Source organism: Macaca fascicularis, chromosome 15 (genome assembly GCF_037993035.2).
Source record: "Macaca fascicularis isolate 582-1 chromosome 15, T2T-MFA8v1.1".
Taxonomy (NCBI): Eukaryota; Metazoa; Chordata; class Mammalia; order Primates; family Cercopithecidae; genus Macaca; species Macaca fascicularis.
This window is the reverse complement of record NC_088389.1, coordinates 60,684,191-60,700,842: the sequence shown is the minus strand read 5'-3', so window position 1 is coordinate 60,700,842 and position 16,652 is coordinate 60,684,191. Positions and strand designations below refer to the sequence as shown.

At 38.4% G+C, this 16,652-nt stretch overlaps 1 protein-coding gene across 5 annotated transcripts in view; it reads left to right on the top strand.

The window, feature by feature from the left end:
- Positions 1-16,652, top strand: part of TDRD7 (tudor domain containing 7) — an 81,858-nt gene that overhangs the window by 1,688 nt on the left and 63,518 nt on the right. For 3 of the 5 annotated variants that reach the window (XR_012424543.1, XM_005581242.3, XM_074017021.1), the window contains exons 2-4: positions 12,203-12,415; positions 14,647-14,788; positions 15,739-15,952. Coding sequence is in view for 3 of the 5 variants with exons in the window: in XM_005581242.3 (XP_005581299.1) it covers positions 12,209-12,415; positions 14,647-14,788; positions 15,739-15,952 (563 nt within the window). In the remaining 2 variants the exon portion in view is untranslated. The remainder of the gene's footprint in view (positions 1-12,202; positions 12,416-14,646; positions 14,789-15,738; positions 15,953-16,652) is intronic. The other 2 variants (XR_012424544.1, XM_005581243.4) reach the window with 1 other exon arrangement.

Below are 16,652 nucleotides of genomic sequence, written 5' to 3'. Positions count from 1 at the left end.
TTACACGGTGAGACTGTGAGGCAGCAGTTGGCAGTGCCTTCAGATTTCAGTCTCTGTAGATTGAAAATGAAATGTAATCCCCTGCTAATGCCCTTTTAAGTGTACAGGTTGAACATGGCTGAATGAACTATTGTATTTTGCATCAACAGATTTTAAACTCCTTGAAGAACCTCTCCTTTAAGTCTGTGCAATATAATCTAGTTGGATGCTTAATGTGAATATAAAGAAAAAATACCTTATAATCCAACTCTGAGTGCCTAATTTGTGTTTGTCAAGTGCTGTTTTCAAGAATTGAGATTTGACATAGAGTGCTTTGCATCTGGACACTGTCAGAGAATTTCCTTGGTGAAATTTTATATTTATGTGAACTGTTGTTTCTTTGTGCCAAACCTGCTTTTTCCTCCCTTCACTCCCACCTCTGTACTTTTGAAAGCTTCATTCTTGTCATTATTTCCATGTAAGCCAAATATGTTTACAGTTTTGTCTTTCAAACTAAAAGTAATTAATTTTGCAGTTTTTAGTTGAAGACGTATATATGCCAATTAGAACTTGATCAGTGCAAGCTACCCAGTGTGACTTCAAAGTAAGCTTGACATTTTAGCCTGTGCAGATTTGTCATGAGTAAGCAAACTCGGTTTTCGTTAGATATTTGGACCTTAGTTCAGCCTTCAGTGAATCCAAGGAAAGTTGAGAATCATAGCTCTTGCCACCTTTCTTCCTTGTGAAAAAAAGAGACCTGAAGTGACTTGTGTTGGGTAATCAGTAGCAGAACTAGGATTAAGACACAAACTCCTTACTAAGCCACTTTATTATCTCAGGGTTTATTCCTGTAGTATGTAGACTTATGGAAATCCCTTCCTTACATACGTTCATGGTATGCAGTTAAAATGCACGAATAATTTGGAACTTGAAATGACAAGAATAAAAAAGATAACTCCCTAAAAAAACTCTTAAGGAAGTATTCCATCACCTGAGGGCATTAATCATCTTTTTTCCTTTAAAAACTAGTTGGTGAAGGAGTCATTGAGGTGGTAACAGACTATGATTAGAAAGAAAAGAGCATTTTAAAGGTGCAAGATGAGAAATCCTTTATTGAGTAAAGATCTTAGGAAAAAATCTTCCCTCTGAGGCTGAGTGTATTGATTTGTAAGATAAGGAGCTTGGGTTAGCCTAGATGATGCCTACAATGTTTCAGCACAGGCATTATGGGACTTTAAGGTCCTGCTGTTGCTAAAATAGTGTCTTCAAGAGGAAGGGCAGCTAGTGATTGGAAGTATATGCACTAAAGAGATATCCAAATACTTCAAAATTGAACATCTAACTAAAAGAAGCTAAGAGAGATTACTTGGTGTTTTCAGTTTACCCTAATAATTCTTCTTCTTTAAGATTTAGTGCCACTCGACAACTTAAATTCATGACATGAAAAATGTAGTGAGGAAGATGAGCCAAATAATACAGTTGGAAATAGTTGAGCAAGAAGAAATTTAGAAAGCATAGGATGGAAGTCAGACTAGCTCAGCTAAAGGCCTTTGACACCAGTAGCTAGAGGAAGCAGATAACATGCAAATGACTGAGCCAGGGAGGATCAATTTAATGGTAGAAGGCTTTTATCTGGGATACACCAAAAGCAGATTCTTCAGAGCAGGACTTTCTTGGGTCATTTTCAGGTATAGTAAAGAGAAAAGCTATGAATTTACAAAATGTAGTTTTGAAGTAGAGTGAGAATTATTTTAGGCCACTTAAATTATTAAAATTTTGTTTCCCTAAAGATTGTCATCACTTTCCCCAACTTCCCACCCCACTTCTTGTGCATTATTAGCGTCTTGGATACTTGAGATTAATTGTGTATAAGCGAAGAAAAAAAGGGAAGCACGAAAGCATACAAAAGATAGTCCCAGCTACTCAGGAGGCTGAGGCAGGCGAATCACCTGAACCCGGGAGGCGGAGGTTGCAGTGAGCGGAGATTGCGCCACTGGACTCCAGCCTGGTGACAGACCGAGACTCCATTGCAAAAAAAAAAAAAAAAAAAAAAAAAAAGATGTTAAGTGCAACAGTTAGCAATTCTTCTGGATTTGGGTGCCACACTCTTAAATCAGAACGTGACAGTTCTCTGTTTCATGCCACTTAAGGACTAGTCATTAAACATGCCCCAAGGTTGCTGTCAGTGTTTCCTGAGTCAAAATTTACTCTCAGAAGCCACCTCCATCCATTAGGAGCAACTGTCTGAAAGAAAGTCCTAGTTTGGAAACCAGAAACTGCGTTCTTTTGATTCTGGTCATAAAGATATGTGAGAGCTGGAATAATTCCCTTGGGCCTCAGTTTCCTTATTTTAAACTGAAGAGTTTGGAGGAGATAGTGATAAGGTGCCAAGTAGCATTCCATGCTTCCCCTAGTTCTGCATTCAGAGCTGGGCCCACTGTCCCATGCTGCTTTCCTAACCAGGCAGGGTCCAGGGACATGGTGGTATTGTGGTGGCAGGGAATCTGCTCCTAGACCTTTGCCAAAGCAGTAGGTGACTTTCTGCCTACAAGTTAGATAAGAAATCTTGGAGGAGATCCCCTGGCGTTCTTACCAAGCCTGCCAGTTTGTAAGTGTGTTAATGAGGCAAGTAAGAAGATCCGGGCAAATGCTGATATTTCAAATTTAATGCCGTACAAAACGTTTCTTCAGTATACCAATGCTTGTGTCATTGCACTCTTAACTGTTGAATGCATATATTTACAGATTGTTTCCCATTCACACCATGCTTCTAGGAAAATCTTTTTATTTAGTAACTACTAACTGCCAAGTATTGTGCTAAACACATATAACTCTACTTTTGATGCTTTTATTCAGAGAGGCCAGGAGGAGAAAAACAGTGAGAGGAGGGAAGTAGAGATCAAGTGCAATCTGTCATGGCCAGTTTCTCCTTGACTGAGGGTTTGTGCTAGCTGACTGTGGCCAGTTTTTGAAATCAAAAGTGCTATAATTTAAAAATTCCCCAGACCCAGTTTTATTTTACTGTGCGCTTAGGAGTCTTGTTCAGCTCAAGCAGCCCCCATATTGGCTAGGGACGCTTTTGGGAGTTTTAACCTGAGACGCCGTGGTCTAAAACAGAAGATGGACAACTTCATTTCTCCCAACATAGCCTCACTTGTGGTCACCTGGGCTTGCATAACATTCTCAGATTCACAAAATAACAATAACGTGAATTCTGCAAAACTTACTTATCACAGTACTTTTAGAGAACAGAAATGAGGGGGGAAGAGGAGGAGAGCTGAAAGATCAAAATGGCAACTTTAAAAATTTAAGAAGCCACTTTAGAAAAACTTCCAAACTTAATTTGTTCTGGCCTAAAAGTTTGCCTTTGGGACACTAATAGTTGAAATTCCCATGATATGCTTTATTTTATGCTTCTAATGGATGATGTCTGAGATATTAAACTTTATTTTTATAGTTAGAATAAAGTATTCTTATATACCTTGAGAGTATAATTGCCATCTTCTGAAAGTTTCAAAAACAGTCATCATGAGTCAAGTAACAAAACTCAGAGCATTTGCAAAGTGATATAGATTAGAAAATAATGATGTTTTTTTAAAGCTTACACTTTCTCTTTCGTTCACTGCCTAAAGCGATGTTGCTAATGTGGGAATTTAAATCAGACTGGCAAGTCGTGCATTTGAATACAATCACATTTAGCCTTCCAGGTTTTACTGCATTTAACTGCTTCTCACCAGCTTTGAGACCCACAGTCTTATACTCCAAGGGATTCCCCTTCCCTTCAAAATGTTGTTTGCAAATAGAGAGTTATAGTCTTCCATGAAAGATAGCATACTTTAAATAGGCAGACAGGGGGAGGGAACTTAATTTATGGATTGCAACCATGTGGGCAAGCGTTGATTCTCAGTCTCCTCAAGTATGAGGCCATTTTTTGTAGCTTTAGAAAAATTTCGTGAAACCCCATACACTAGTAGTTGTGCTTGCAGTATCCATTGGTCAATTAAATGTATAACTACCAAAAGCTGTTGTGAATTTAATATCAGTTTGTGTTTGTGGATCTCAGCAATGTCTGTACACTCTTTGAAAAAGAGGACTATAAGTACATGTGAGACATTTACTAATATTCAAGCCATGCCTGCTGCTTGTCAGGATGTGGGGGCTCCTTGCAATCATGCTATGGCCCTCACAGGGCCTAATCTGGCTCAGAGTGGACAGGCTCAGAAATAATCTGCTTGATGATTCTCAACTACAGTTTGGTGTTGCGATTGGCTGTCTCATTCAGTTTATAAGAATTATTAATATTTGCAGATAATTTTTTAGTAACTTAAATTGGATTCAGAGTTATGCCATTAATAGCTCACCTATGTTATGCTGTATTTTAGTGAGTAGGAGAGAAAAGGAGTGGTGTTAGGTAGATGGATAATTTCTCACTCATTCTTTCAAGAGGTATGTATTGAGCTCTTGTGGGCGAGGCACTAGGGATTCAGCAGTGAACAAAACAGATACAAATCCTTGCTTTCATGGAGCTTGCATTCAAGTTGGGGAGAAAGACAAAAACATTAAATGAAGAAGAATATTGGATGGTGATAAGTGCTAAGGAGAAAATCAGGGAAACTGGCATCTCAGTTTTGATTTTGAATAGGGTGGCCAGAGAAGGCCTTACTGTGGTGGTGACAGTTGAGCAAATACTGTAGCTGAAGGAAGTGAGGCTGTGAGCCACGTGTACCCCTGGAGTCAGTATGTCCCAGGTAGAGAGAATGGCAAGTGCAAAAGCCCTGTTGTGAGGCCATCTCAGGGATGTTTAAGGAAAAGTATGGAGCCCAGGATGGGTGAGTGAAGATAAAGAGAAGAGAACTTAAGTCAGAGAAGTAGGGGTTGCAGGTTATGTAGGGCCCTTTTTGGCTCTGTAAGAACTTGGCTTACAGTTCTTACAGAACTGTAAGCGTTAGAGGGCTTTCAGTGACATGATATAATAGTATATATTATATGAAAAGGTCATTCAGGCTGATATGTGGAGAATAGATTCTAGGAGGTGAACTGGAAGCAGAGAGACCAGCTAAGAGACCAGCTGCTCTGCTCCAGGAAAGAGATGTTGCTGGCATGGACTAGGGCAACTGCCATGGAGGTGGTGAAAAGTGAAGGAATTGTAGACATCTGCCTTCCATCTTTATGTATCACATTCCTTGGGGGAAGATTGAGAACTAATACTGACCTAGCTCATCTTACAGATAAGGAGACTGAGGCCCAGGAGAAGGGGCTTATCCCAGGAAAATGAGTGAGCAGTGGCATTAAACTTGGGGAACACAAGTAAGAGGAGGCTCAGGCACAATCTTCTGCAGTCCCCTGCCTTTTCCCAAAACCAAATCAAAATATATCAACGGCCAAGTGTTAGCAACTTTACTATTGAAATATTTTAAAGTAGATTTTAACTGTGAGAATACGTGCATTAAAAGGGGGGTGAAAGGCTGGGCGTGGTGGCTCATGCCTGTAATCCCAGCACTTTGGGAGGCTGAGGCGGGCTTATCACGAGGTCAGGAGTTCAAGACCAGCCTGGCCAACATGGTGAAACCCCGTCCCTACTAAAAATACAAAAATTAGCGAGGCATGGTGATGTGTGCCTGTAATCCCAGCTATTCGGGAGGCTGAGTCAGGAGAATTTCCTTAGCATCTTTGTTGAAAATCAGTTTACTAGACCAGAGGTAGTGGCTCACACCCGTAATTTGAGAACTTTGGGAGGCTGAGGTAGGTGGATCACTTGAGGTCAGGAGTTTGAGACCAGCCTAGCCAACATGGCAAAACCCTGTCTCTGCCAAAAATACAAAAATATTAGCTGGGCGTGGTGGCACATGCCTGTAATCCCAGCCACTCGGGAGGCTGAGGCACAAGAATTGCTTGAACCCGGGAGGCAGAGGTTACGGTGAGCCAAGATTGTGCCACTGTACTCCAACCTGGGTGACAGAGCAAGACCCTGTCTCAAAAAAAAAATCAGTTTGCCATATATGGGTTTATTTCTGGATTACATATTCTGTTCTATTGATCTGTATGATTGTCCTTTTGATAATAATTACACTATTTTGACTAATACAGCCTTATAGTAAGTCTTGAAATCAGCCTTATTGTACTGACTAGGACCTCCACTGTGATAATGAGTGGGAGTGCTGAGTATGGACATTCTTGCCCTGTTCCCAGTCTTAGGGAGACAGTACTCTTTAGCTGTGAGTAATGATGTTAATGTGGGTTTTTTCACAGATGGTCTTTATCAGGTTAAGGACTTCCCTTTTTATTCTAATATTCTGAGAGTTTTTATCATAAATAGATTTTTTATTTTGTCAGCTGCCTTTTTTTCACCTATTGATATGATTGTGTGGTTTAATTTCCTTTAATCTGTTGATGTAGTAAGTTATATTGATTGACTTAATGAATATTGAACCATACTTGTATTCCTGGAATAAACTTTAACTGATTATTATGTCCTATCCTTTTCACTAATTGTTGGATTTTATTTCCTAATGTTTTGTTAAGAATTTTTGCATTTATGTTCATGAGGGATATGGTCTATGCTTTTCATGTAGTGTCTTTGTATAGTTTTTGTATCAGCATAATGCTTGCCTCATAAAATGAGTTCAGAAATGTTCTCTTCCCTCTGTTTTCTCTAAGAGTCTGTAAGAGTAGTATTGATTCTTCTATAAATGTTTGGTAGAATTTGCTAGCAAAGCAACCTGGGCTTCAGGTTTTCTTTGTGTGAAGATTTTTAACAGTAAATTCAAATTCTGTAATAGCTATTCGGGATATTTGAGGGTTATTTATTTCCTCTTGAGTAAGCTTTGACATTTGTGTCTTTCAATAAATTTATCCATTTCATCTAAGCTACAAACTTACTGGCATAACTGTTTTATCATTTAGTGTCTGTAGGATCTGTATTGATGACCCCTTTTTCAATCGCATTATGATAATTTGTGCCTTCTTTTTTTTCTATCTTTCTAGGAGTTTATCAATTTTATTGATGGTTTGAAAGAACTAGTTTTAGTTTCATGATTCTTTTCTCTCCTGTTTTTAAACTTCATTATTGATCTGTTTCATCATTTCAGAATTGATTTCTGTTCTCACCTTTATTTCCTTTCTTCTGCTTACTTTTGATATAAATTTCTCTCTTTTTGTTCTCAAAGTAGGAGAATAGATCGTTGATTTACCACTTTTCTTCTTTCTAACAGAAACATGTAATGCTATAAATCTTCCTCTAATACTTTTACTGCATCCAGCAAAATTTTACATATTGTGTCTTCATTTATTTAGAATATTTTTCTAATTTTGGGGGTAGCCTTTCTCTTTGACCCTTGGTTATTTAGAAGTATCTTGCTAAATTTGCATGGAGATTGTCCACATATCTCTCTGTTAATGATACCTAATTTAATTTTGTTCTGTCCACAGTATATACTTTTTATAATCTGAATTATTTTAAGTTGTTTGAATATCATTTTAAGTTCAAGAATATATTTTATTTTGGTGAACATCACATGTGCTCTTGAAAAGAATGTATATTCTGCTATCTTTGGAGTGGAGTGTTCTGTCAATATCATTAGGTCACTTTGGTTGATAGTGTTTAGCTCTTTTATATTCTTTTTTTCTTTCTTTCTTTCTTTTTTTTTTTTTGAGATGGAGTCACTCTGTTGCTTAGGCTGGAGTGCAGTGGCATGATTTTGGCTCACTGCAACGTCTACCGCCTGGGTCCAAGCAATTCTTCTGCCTCAGCCTCCCGAGTAACTGGGATTACAGGCATGAGCCACCACATCCAACTGAGTTTTTTTGTATTTTTTAGTAGAGGTAGGGTTTCACCATGTTGGCCAGACTGGTCTTGAACTCCTGACCTCAGGTAATCTGCCCACCTTGGCCTCCCAAAGTGCTGGGATTACAGTTGTGAGCCACCACATTTGGCCAGTGATAATTGTGAAATTGTGAATAAGTTTTTTCAGCGATCAGATTTTGTATGTTTAGAAGCTCTGATGTTTGGTGCACCTATGCTTAGGATTGTTTTATCTTTTTGATGAATTAGCTCCTTAATCATTATGTAATGTCTCTCATTATCCCTGATAAGATTCCTTATTCTGATATTTATATAGTCATAGTGTTTGCATGGTACATCTTTTTCTATCTTTTTACTTTTAACCTATGCATTCATATTTAAAGTGGGTTTCTTGAAGGTAGTATATAAGTAAGTCTTGCTTTTTTATCCACTCTGCCAACCCCTAATGTTTTATAGGGCTATTTCAGTGACTTACAGTTAATATAATTATTGATATGATTGGCTTTAAATCTACCATTTTGCTGGATGTTTTCTATTTTCTCTGCCCTTTTTTTCCCCATTTTCCTGTTTAATTTTTTTTTAACTTCTGCTTGCTGAAGTATTGTTTTACTATGTTTTATCTTTACTACTGGCATATTATTATACCTTTTTAAAAATTTTTAGGCCAGGCACAGTGGCTCACACCTGTAATCCCAGCACTTTGGGAAGCCAGGGTGGGTGGATCATGAGGTCAGGAGATTGAGACCATCCTGGCTTAACACGGTGAAACCCCATCTCTATTGAAAATACAAAGAATTAGCCGGGCGTGGTGGCGGTTGCCTGTAGTCCCAGCTACTTGAGAGGCTGAGGCAGGACAATGGTGTGAACCTGGGAGGCAGAGGTTGCAGTGAGCCAAGATCGTGCCACTGCACTCCAGCCTGAACAACGGAGTGAGACTCTGTCTCAAAAAAAAAAAAAAAATTTAGTGGTTGTCATAAGGTTTACAATATCCATCTTTATCATAGTCAGCTTTCAAATGACTGTACTGCCTCATGTATAGTGTAAGAACCTTCCATTGGTATAGTTCTGACTTCTCTCTCATTCTTTGTACTATTTTTGTACATTTTACTTTTACATATATTATGTACCCCACATGAGGGAATTTTTTTGGATGATGGGAATGTCTGTATCTTGATTGTGGTATGATTACATAGGTGTGTATATTTTTCATAACTCAAGAAATGCTACATATAAAATGAGTTAATTTTATTTTAGGTTAACTATCCCTAAAGAAAGATTTTGATATTTAGTCTTGTGCCAATAACAATGTTTTGGTTAACAATGGACTGCATAATCATATGTCCTGTAAGATTATAATACTATATTTTTCTGTACCTTATCTGTGCTTAGGTATGTTTAGACATACAGTACTTATCCTTTTGTTAAAAGTGCCTACAGTATTCAGTATAGTAGCATGCTGTACAGGTTTGTAGCCTGGGAGCAATAGGTTATACTATATAGCCTAGGTGTGTACTAGGCTATGCCATCTAGGTTTGCAAGTCCACTCAATAATGTTTGCACAATAACTACATTGCCTAATGACACATTTCTCGGAATGTATCCCCGTTGTTAAATGACACATGACTATACACACACACATATCTGTGTGTGTATCTATCATCTGTTAAAAGAATAAGAATATAGATCTAGTATAGGGTTTTTGTAGGTTATAATATTAATTAAATGTCGTTGGTCCTGGTGATAATAATTTGAAAAAAGTTAATGTTTAGTAATGGAAAGTACATAATGCATACAGTCATACATTGCCTAACGACAGGGGTATGTTCTGAGGAATGCATTGTTAGGCAATTTCATTGCTGTGCAAACATTGTAGAGTGGACTCACAAACCTAGACAGTAGAGCCTACCACACAACTGGGCTATGTGCTATAGCCTGTTGCTCCCAGGCTACAAACCTGTACAGCATGTTACTGTACTGAATGCTATAGGCAACCATTAACACAATGGTAAGTATTTGTGTATCTAAACATAGGAAAGGTACAGTAAAAATATGGTATATAAAACAAAAAATGGCATACTTATATAGGTCACTTGCTGTAAATGGAGCTTGCAGGACTGGAAGTTGCTCTGGATGAGTCAGTGAGTGAATGGTGAATGAATGTGAAGGCCTAGGACATTACTGTACACTACTGTAGACTTATAAACACTATACACTTAGGCGACACTAAATTTATTAAAGGTTTTCATTTCTTTTACTTTTTATTTATTTTTATTTTTTTGACACAGTCTCATTCTGTCACCCAGGCTGGAGTGCAGTGGTGTGATCTTGGCTCATTGCAGTCTTGACCTCCTGGGCTCAAGTGATCCACCACAGCCTCCTGAGTAGCTGGGACTATAGACATACGCTGCTACACCCAGGTAATTTTTATGTTTTTTGTAGATATGGGGTTTCACCATGTTGCACAGGCTGGTCTCAAACTCCTGGGCTCAAGTGATTCTGCCCACCTTGGCCTCCCAAAGCATTGGGACTGCAGGTGTGAGCCACTGCATCTGGCCTCTTTTACTTTTTAAACTTTTTAAATTAAAAACTAAGACAAAAACACACACATTAGCCTCGGCCTATACAAGGCCAGGATTATCAAGATATTACTAGGCTATAGGAATTTCTCAGCTCCATTGTAATCTTATAGAACCTTTTTTATATATGCAGTCCGTTGTTGACTAAAACACTGTTAAGTGGCACATGACTATATAGATTTTTGTTTCCTTTTTAAACCTTGCTGTCACTTCAATATTATGTTTATAATTAATAGCGGGACAAACAGGCTGATATTTTGTTTTCTTTTTAAGATAGACAAATGATGGAATTGATAGAACTGCATGTTATTCTTCTTTTGTGTTTTCTAAGCCAGAGAAAGAAAATAGCTATCTGTCTAGAATTTTCTGCTGTCCAGTATGGTAGCCAGTGGCCACATTAATTTAAAGTAAAATTTTAGTTCCTCAGTCATCCTGGCCATATTTTAAGTGCTCAGAGCCATATGTGGACATTGTGAACATTACAATAATATAAAACATTTCCATCCTCACAGAAAGTTCTATTGAACATCACTGTTGAAGGAAAAGTAACAAACTGCCCATGGTTTGCCTTCCTCTTTCCTTTATTAAAAGGGTAAGCCATTTTTTCCAGGCTACTTATTCTCTGAATGTATCTCCTGAATTTGTCTATTTTTTTCTGTGCAAAACTACAACTAGATGTAATCGTTAGTCCAAAGGAAATGATTCTTTCCTCCTTTTATTGACACTGCTTCTTTTTCTTCCATCTCTCTGGTCCCTTTTCCTTAACCTTTTATAGATTTGTCTTCCTCTATCTATTTATTGAATGATAGCCTTCTACAGAGGTCCATCTGTAACCTTATTTTTTACTCCCTGGATGTGAAATACCCCATATAAGTCAAAGAGCAACAAATCTATGACCAGCTGAGACTTCTAACCTAATTTCCTAGTGAATATATCTACATGACTGTTCTATAAGCATTCCAACCTCTCTGTGTCCAAAATGCATCGGCCTCTTCCTCTCTTGCAAACCCGCCTTTATTCCACCTCAGTGTGGGTCATTACTCTCTACCTTACTTCTAAGCTAGAAACGTTGGAGCCCACCTCTTCATACAAATCAATACCAATTCCTGCTGATTCCACCTCCTAATTACCTCTCAATTTGATTTTTTTTGTTTATTCCTAAAGCCCTGTTTTGTGGTCCTCCACATTTCCAAGTATTCTGACAACTTGTTAATCTTTCTCCTTCCCATTTATCTTCTCCACTGCTGAACAGTGATCTTTGTAAAGTACAGAGCTGATCATTTTGTTCCCCTATTTAAAATGTCCCTAAGTCCCCATGTTACCTTTGGCAAAAATGCAAACATGAGCATAATATAGTAGTCTCAGGGTCTGCCCCTCCCTGGCCCTCTCAGCCCTCAGCTTGGAGTCTTTGTTCAGTCATGTCCAGCCACCTGACTGTCTGGAATTTTTGTAACACACCATGTGCTTCGCTCTCACCTCTGTGCACTCGCACATCCCATTCCCTTCCTTGGGCTAATACCACTCCCAGCCCCACAGCCCACCCTCTTCCTCCTTGTTGAGTGATTCCATCTTGCTCTTCGGGACTCCATTCAGGCTTCCCCGCCTGCATCTGGGAACATTCCCTGATATCTTCCCTCTTCAGGCTGGTCTTGTGCCTTCTGACTTTCCTCTGCATTCTTATGGTATTTGTGCTTTTCTCTACCATGGCAGTTGTTTCCCCATATTGTAATTGCACAGAAAGTATGCAGTAATAATTTATAAAGTAACAAGTTTCAGCTCTGAAAATCTATTTGAATTCACAGACTAATGAGCCACATTATAGTAACCTTCTACTGTGTTCTTATAGGCAAAGATGCTGGAAGGAGATCTGGTTTCAAAGATGCTGCGAGCTGTTCTGCAGTCTCATAAGAATGGAGTAGCATTACCCCGGCTCCAAGGAGAGTACAGATCCTTGACTGGAGACTGGATCCCCTTCAAACAGCTAGGTTTCCCTACACTAGAAGCCTATCTGAGAAGTGTGCCAGCAGTGGTCAGGATAGAGACTAGTAGATCTGGAGAGGTAAGAAGGTAATTGTGCGTGTCAGAAGAATCAAACCAATTCATAATTGCCTGTCTGGCACTTCCAACCTCCTACCTGTGATAGAATTCTAAGTTGAAGTACTAGCTTAGTTGTTTGCAATTGGTAGTGACAGAGAAAGCAGCATCTAAATCATGGCCTACGTTCTTATGTCTTTTGTCTTATTCCTCAAATTATTTTCATTGTGAAAATAAGATTTTAACCACACAAAATTAAAAATTATTTACCCATTGTCAACATCTAAACAAAATAGTTGTACTGGAGGCCTTAAGTGCATAAATATCACACCTGCCCATTACAAACCTGTTACAAATGTTTTTGCCACAGTCACTAATGACCTCGTGATCACCAAATCTAATAGGCAGTTTTAAATTCTCATCATGTTGATTCCTGCTATCTGGACCTAGTCAGTCCGGAGCTGATCCTTCATCACTTTTCGTAACTACCAGGGCCTTCTTGCTGTTCTCTCTTCTCTTATTTTCCTCTCCTTCACACCAATATGATCATATCATTATACCATTTTAAATCCTTCTGCCTCTCTGGAAGAAAGCAGTTTATAGAATGGGCCATTTAGTAGTAGCCGGTTGATCTGTCATTGCTCTTCCATTGTGACCTGGCAGCTTCGCTTCTTGGTACCTACCCGTTGTACAGCATAGTAGATGTAGACAGACCACCAACTAAAAAGAGAAACAAAAACACCCACACCCCCTCATATACTATAGTTTCCTGGGTATATTTCTACATGTGTAAATACATAGATCAGGTCTGGAGTGATCTATGTATTTCTCTTAATGGTTTCTCTGTATGGGGGATGAGGAGGCAGTGGTGGAGTACAAGGGAACCAGGAGCAGGAAAGTGTCAAAGGGGAAGTTCACCTTATAGTTAATAATTTTCCTAAGGAGAAGATATAAATTAATTAAGTATTATATGAATACTAAAATATGCTTTGGCATCCCTGATCCTTCCAGACAGACTTAAGCCCTCCTTTCTGTCTACTTGCACCTTGTAATACATCCGTTGTAACACTTGACACATTGTTTTCTGTTTAATTTCTTACTTCTCTCTTTTTCCTTCATAAGTTTCTTGAGGATGAAGGCCTTAATAAATCTGTGTTGAATGCATGAATGAATGAATAGCTGAATGAATTAATAAATTAATGCTCTATAGAGTTACTATACTGTAATTTACTCAACTCTTTGTTCCCCTGTTTTGGACATTTTAAACGTTTCCAGATTTTGACTATTAAAATACCCTCGTTGCATATACTTGGGTAGGTCACATTTGGTTTTTCAAGTTATATACTTGTACTATAGTCTCAGAAATAGAAATACCGGGCCAAAGAGTAGGAGCATATTTTAGCTTGTGATATAAAGCCTCATTGTTTTCCTGTTTTTTATTTCAAATTAGAGTCAAAGACTTGAAAACTACACAGGTCTGTAGAGATCATCTTGTCCCAGTAGTCTCTATCTTGAAATCTTTTTTCAATATCGTATCATACCAGTTTTTTTTTTTTTAAAGATACAGAGCTGAGCTGCAGTGTTTTCAGAGATGTGGAAGCCTGCTTGCCCTGCCTTGCTCTCATGCCCCTGCCAGTGGCAGCCCCTTGAGGCTTCTCCATGGAACTCTATGGCTCCCATGAACACAGTTTGAGAACACCAGGTGTAAAACACCCCTGTGTTACAGCTGAGAGTACTTAGATTTGCCCAGAGTCACCCAGTATATCCATCACAGAGGCAAGAGAAGGGTTTAGTAGTCTTGTATTCAACATAGTAGTTATGAGTACATACTTTGGACTCAAAGAGCCTCGCCATGTGACTTGGAAGGTTGCTTAACTTTCCCAAGCCTCTGCATTCCCATGTGCAAAGTGTGAATGAAATGTACCTCACAGATTATATGATATATGTTTGATCATAGTTGCTTTTGGTTCGTTTGGTAATTTGTACCTAGTACAGTGTAGATGCTTAATACCTATTTAAAAAATAAATGAAATTTTCAGTGTGGGAAAGATGATTCAGTGTACTAGACTATGCTCGATTCCTGTTGCAGAAAATGCAGTTTTCTTCTAGCATTATCAAGGAGTGAGACACATGAATATTTGCATACCGCTTGACTTGGGATATGTAGGCTCACTAAGATCCACTTCTAAGAATTGGCCTCTAGGCAACACGGAATCTAAGAAATGTTTCTCCTCTCCCCCTGCCTCTAATGAATAGATTACCTGCTATGCCATGGCCTGCACAGAAACTGCAAGAATTGCTCAGCTTGTGGCTCGTCAAAGGAGTTCTAAAAGGAAAACCGGGCGTCAAGTTAATTGTCAGATGAGAGTGAAGAAAACCATGCCATTTTTTCTAGAAGGTAGGAGCTTTTTATATGCTAACATTTTTAAGGCTGTCTATGAATACATTGTCATAGGGAATTATGGAAATATTGTTTGTATTATGATAAATACCTGTATCTGTTAACATACATATGTCAGGGGAAAAATCCTGAAGGTAGCATTTCCATTTGAAATTCTTAAGTGAACGTGATGAGCATGACTTACTAAGTGAAGTAATTACACAGTGGGAAAAAACTCAGAACAGATTGTAATTAAGCTTGTTATGGTAATATGTAGTTTTTTTTTTTTTAAGCTTATTTCAGGGAATGTCTTGTCCAGAATGTTGGATGCACCAAGAACCTATGATTTTATGTCTTATTTGACAAGTTATGTCTTCTGGTAGAAAACCTCTAGTTTCAGGAATATGTGAATTATGTAGTACACAAAAATGTTATAGACAACTCAGCCTGTGTTTACCAAACACTTATCTCAAGGAGCTTACAATCGGTTCTAAAACTAAATTCCCATGAAGTGGTTCAATGATGATACAAAACAGTAGATGACTAAATGCCACAGTGAAGATTTAGGACAAGGGAGCAATCATTTTGAATGAAAATGGCAAAAGGGAGACTTGAGCCCAGACCTCAAACAATGGGTAGAATTTGGATTTATGGAGAAGAGATGGGAGGACCAAGATACAGCTGAGTGTGCTTTATTTACAAGAAAATGGGGTGGCCGCCACTGAAGTGTTCAGTTGGTGAGAAGCAGGAGTTACTAGCCAGTCTAATGGATGAAGAACCTTATCTGCCGAATACTCACCCATCTATTCTTTTCCTATTGACCAACCCTCTAGTGGCAGCCTCTTCATGTTCTTACAAACTGTTCTGAGAATAGACACCCACAGAAAACATCTGGTCAGGGGAGTGTCATAATGAAAGTGGGGTTTGGGGATGCTAACTGATTTCATTATGTATGCCTAACTTCATAGGAAAACCAAAAGCAACCCTCAGACAACCAGGATTTGCTTCAAATTTTTCTGTTGGCAAAAAACCTAATCCAGCACCATTAAGAGATAAAGGAAATTCTGCTGGAGTTAAGCCTGAGGCTGAAATGTCTCCTTATATGCTACACACAACTCTCGGAAATGAAGCACTCAAAGACACTCCAGTGCAAAGGCATGTGACCATGTCCACGAACAACAGGTATTTGGCCTTTGACTAACACAGTTTGGTGAATCTGAGGTAAAAAGTGTTACAAATATATTTTCAGGTTAAGAAAGAAACACTTTCTATTTTATCTAAATTCACATATAGTAGAGACATGTGTCATTACCAGTTAAGTTCTCTTTTCCTAGCTGCCTGAACATCATTCTCTAAATGCATCTCTATTCTGTATTTTATCTGCATTGTTGTCAGTCTCTCCTTGTAAAGTTCATTTAAAAGCTTTCACAAATTGTTTTGAGATACTATTTCAGTATAACTTATAACTTTTTCAGAAAACTTTTTTTAACAATCAATTTTGTGGGTTTAAGTAAAATCTGATGGAGTTTTACACACTCCACTGTGCTGCAAATATCATGCCCATAATTATTTAGTAGCACCAGACATCCATGCAGCAGAATACCAGACTGGCAGTAAAAGACAACCTATAAGTCTTAGATTGGGTGCTGCCATTCACTAGTCAGGTAAAATAAGTTATTTCATCCTTGGGTCTGTGGTTTGTTCATTTGTCCAATGAAAGTGTAAAACTAGATGATCTTGAAGTTCCTTTCTGGCTCAAAACTATGGTTTTATAAGGTAGCTCAGAGGATGGCAAACTACAATCCATGGGCCACATCAGGCCCACTTCCTGTTTTGGTAAATTAAATTTTATTAGAACGTGGCCATTTTCTTTGTTTGCATA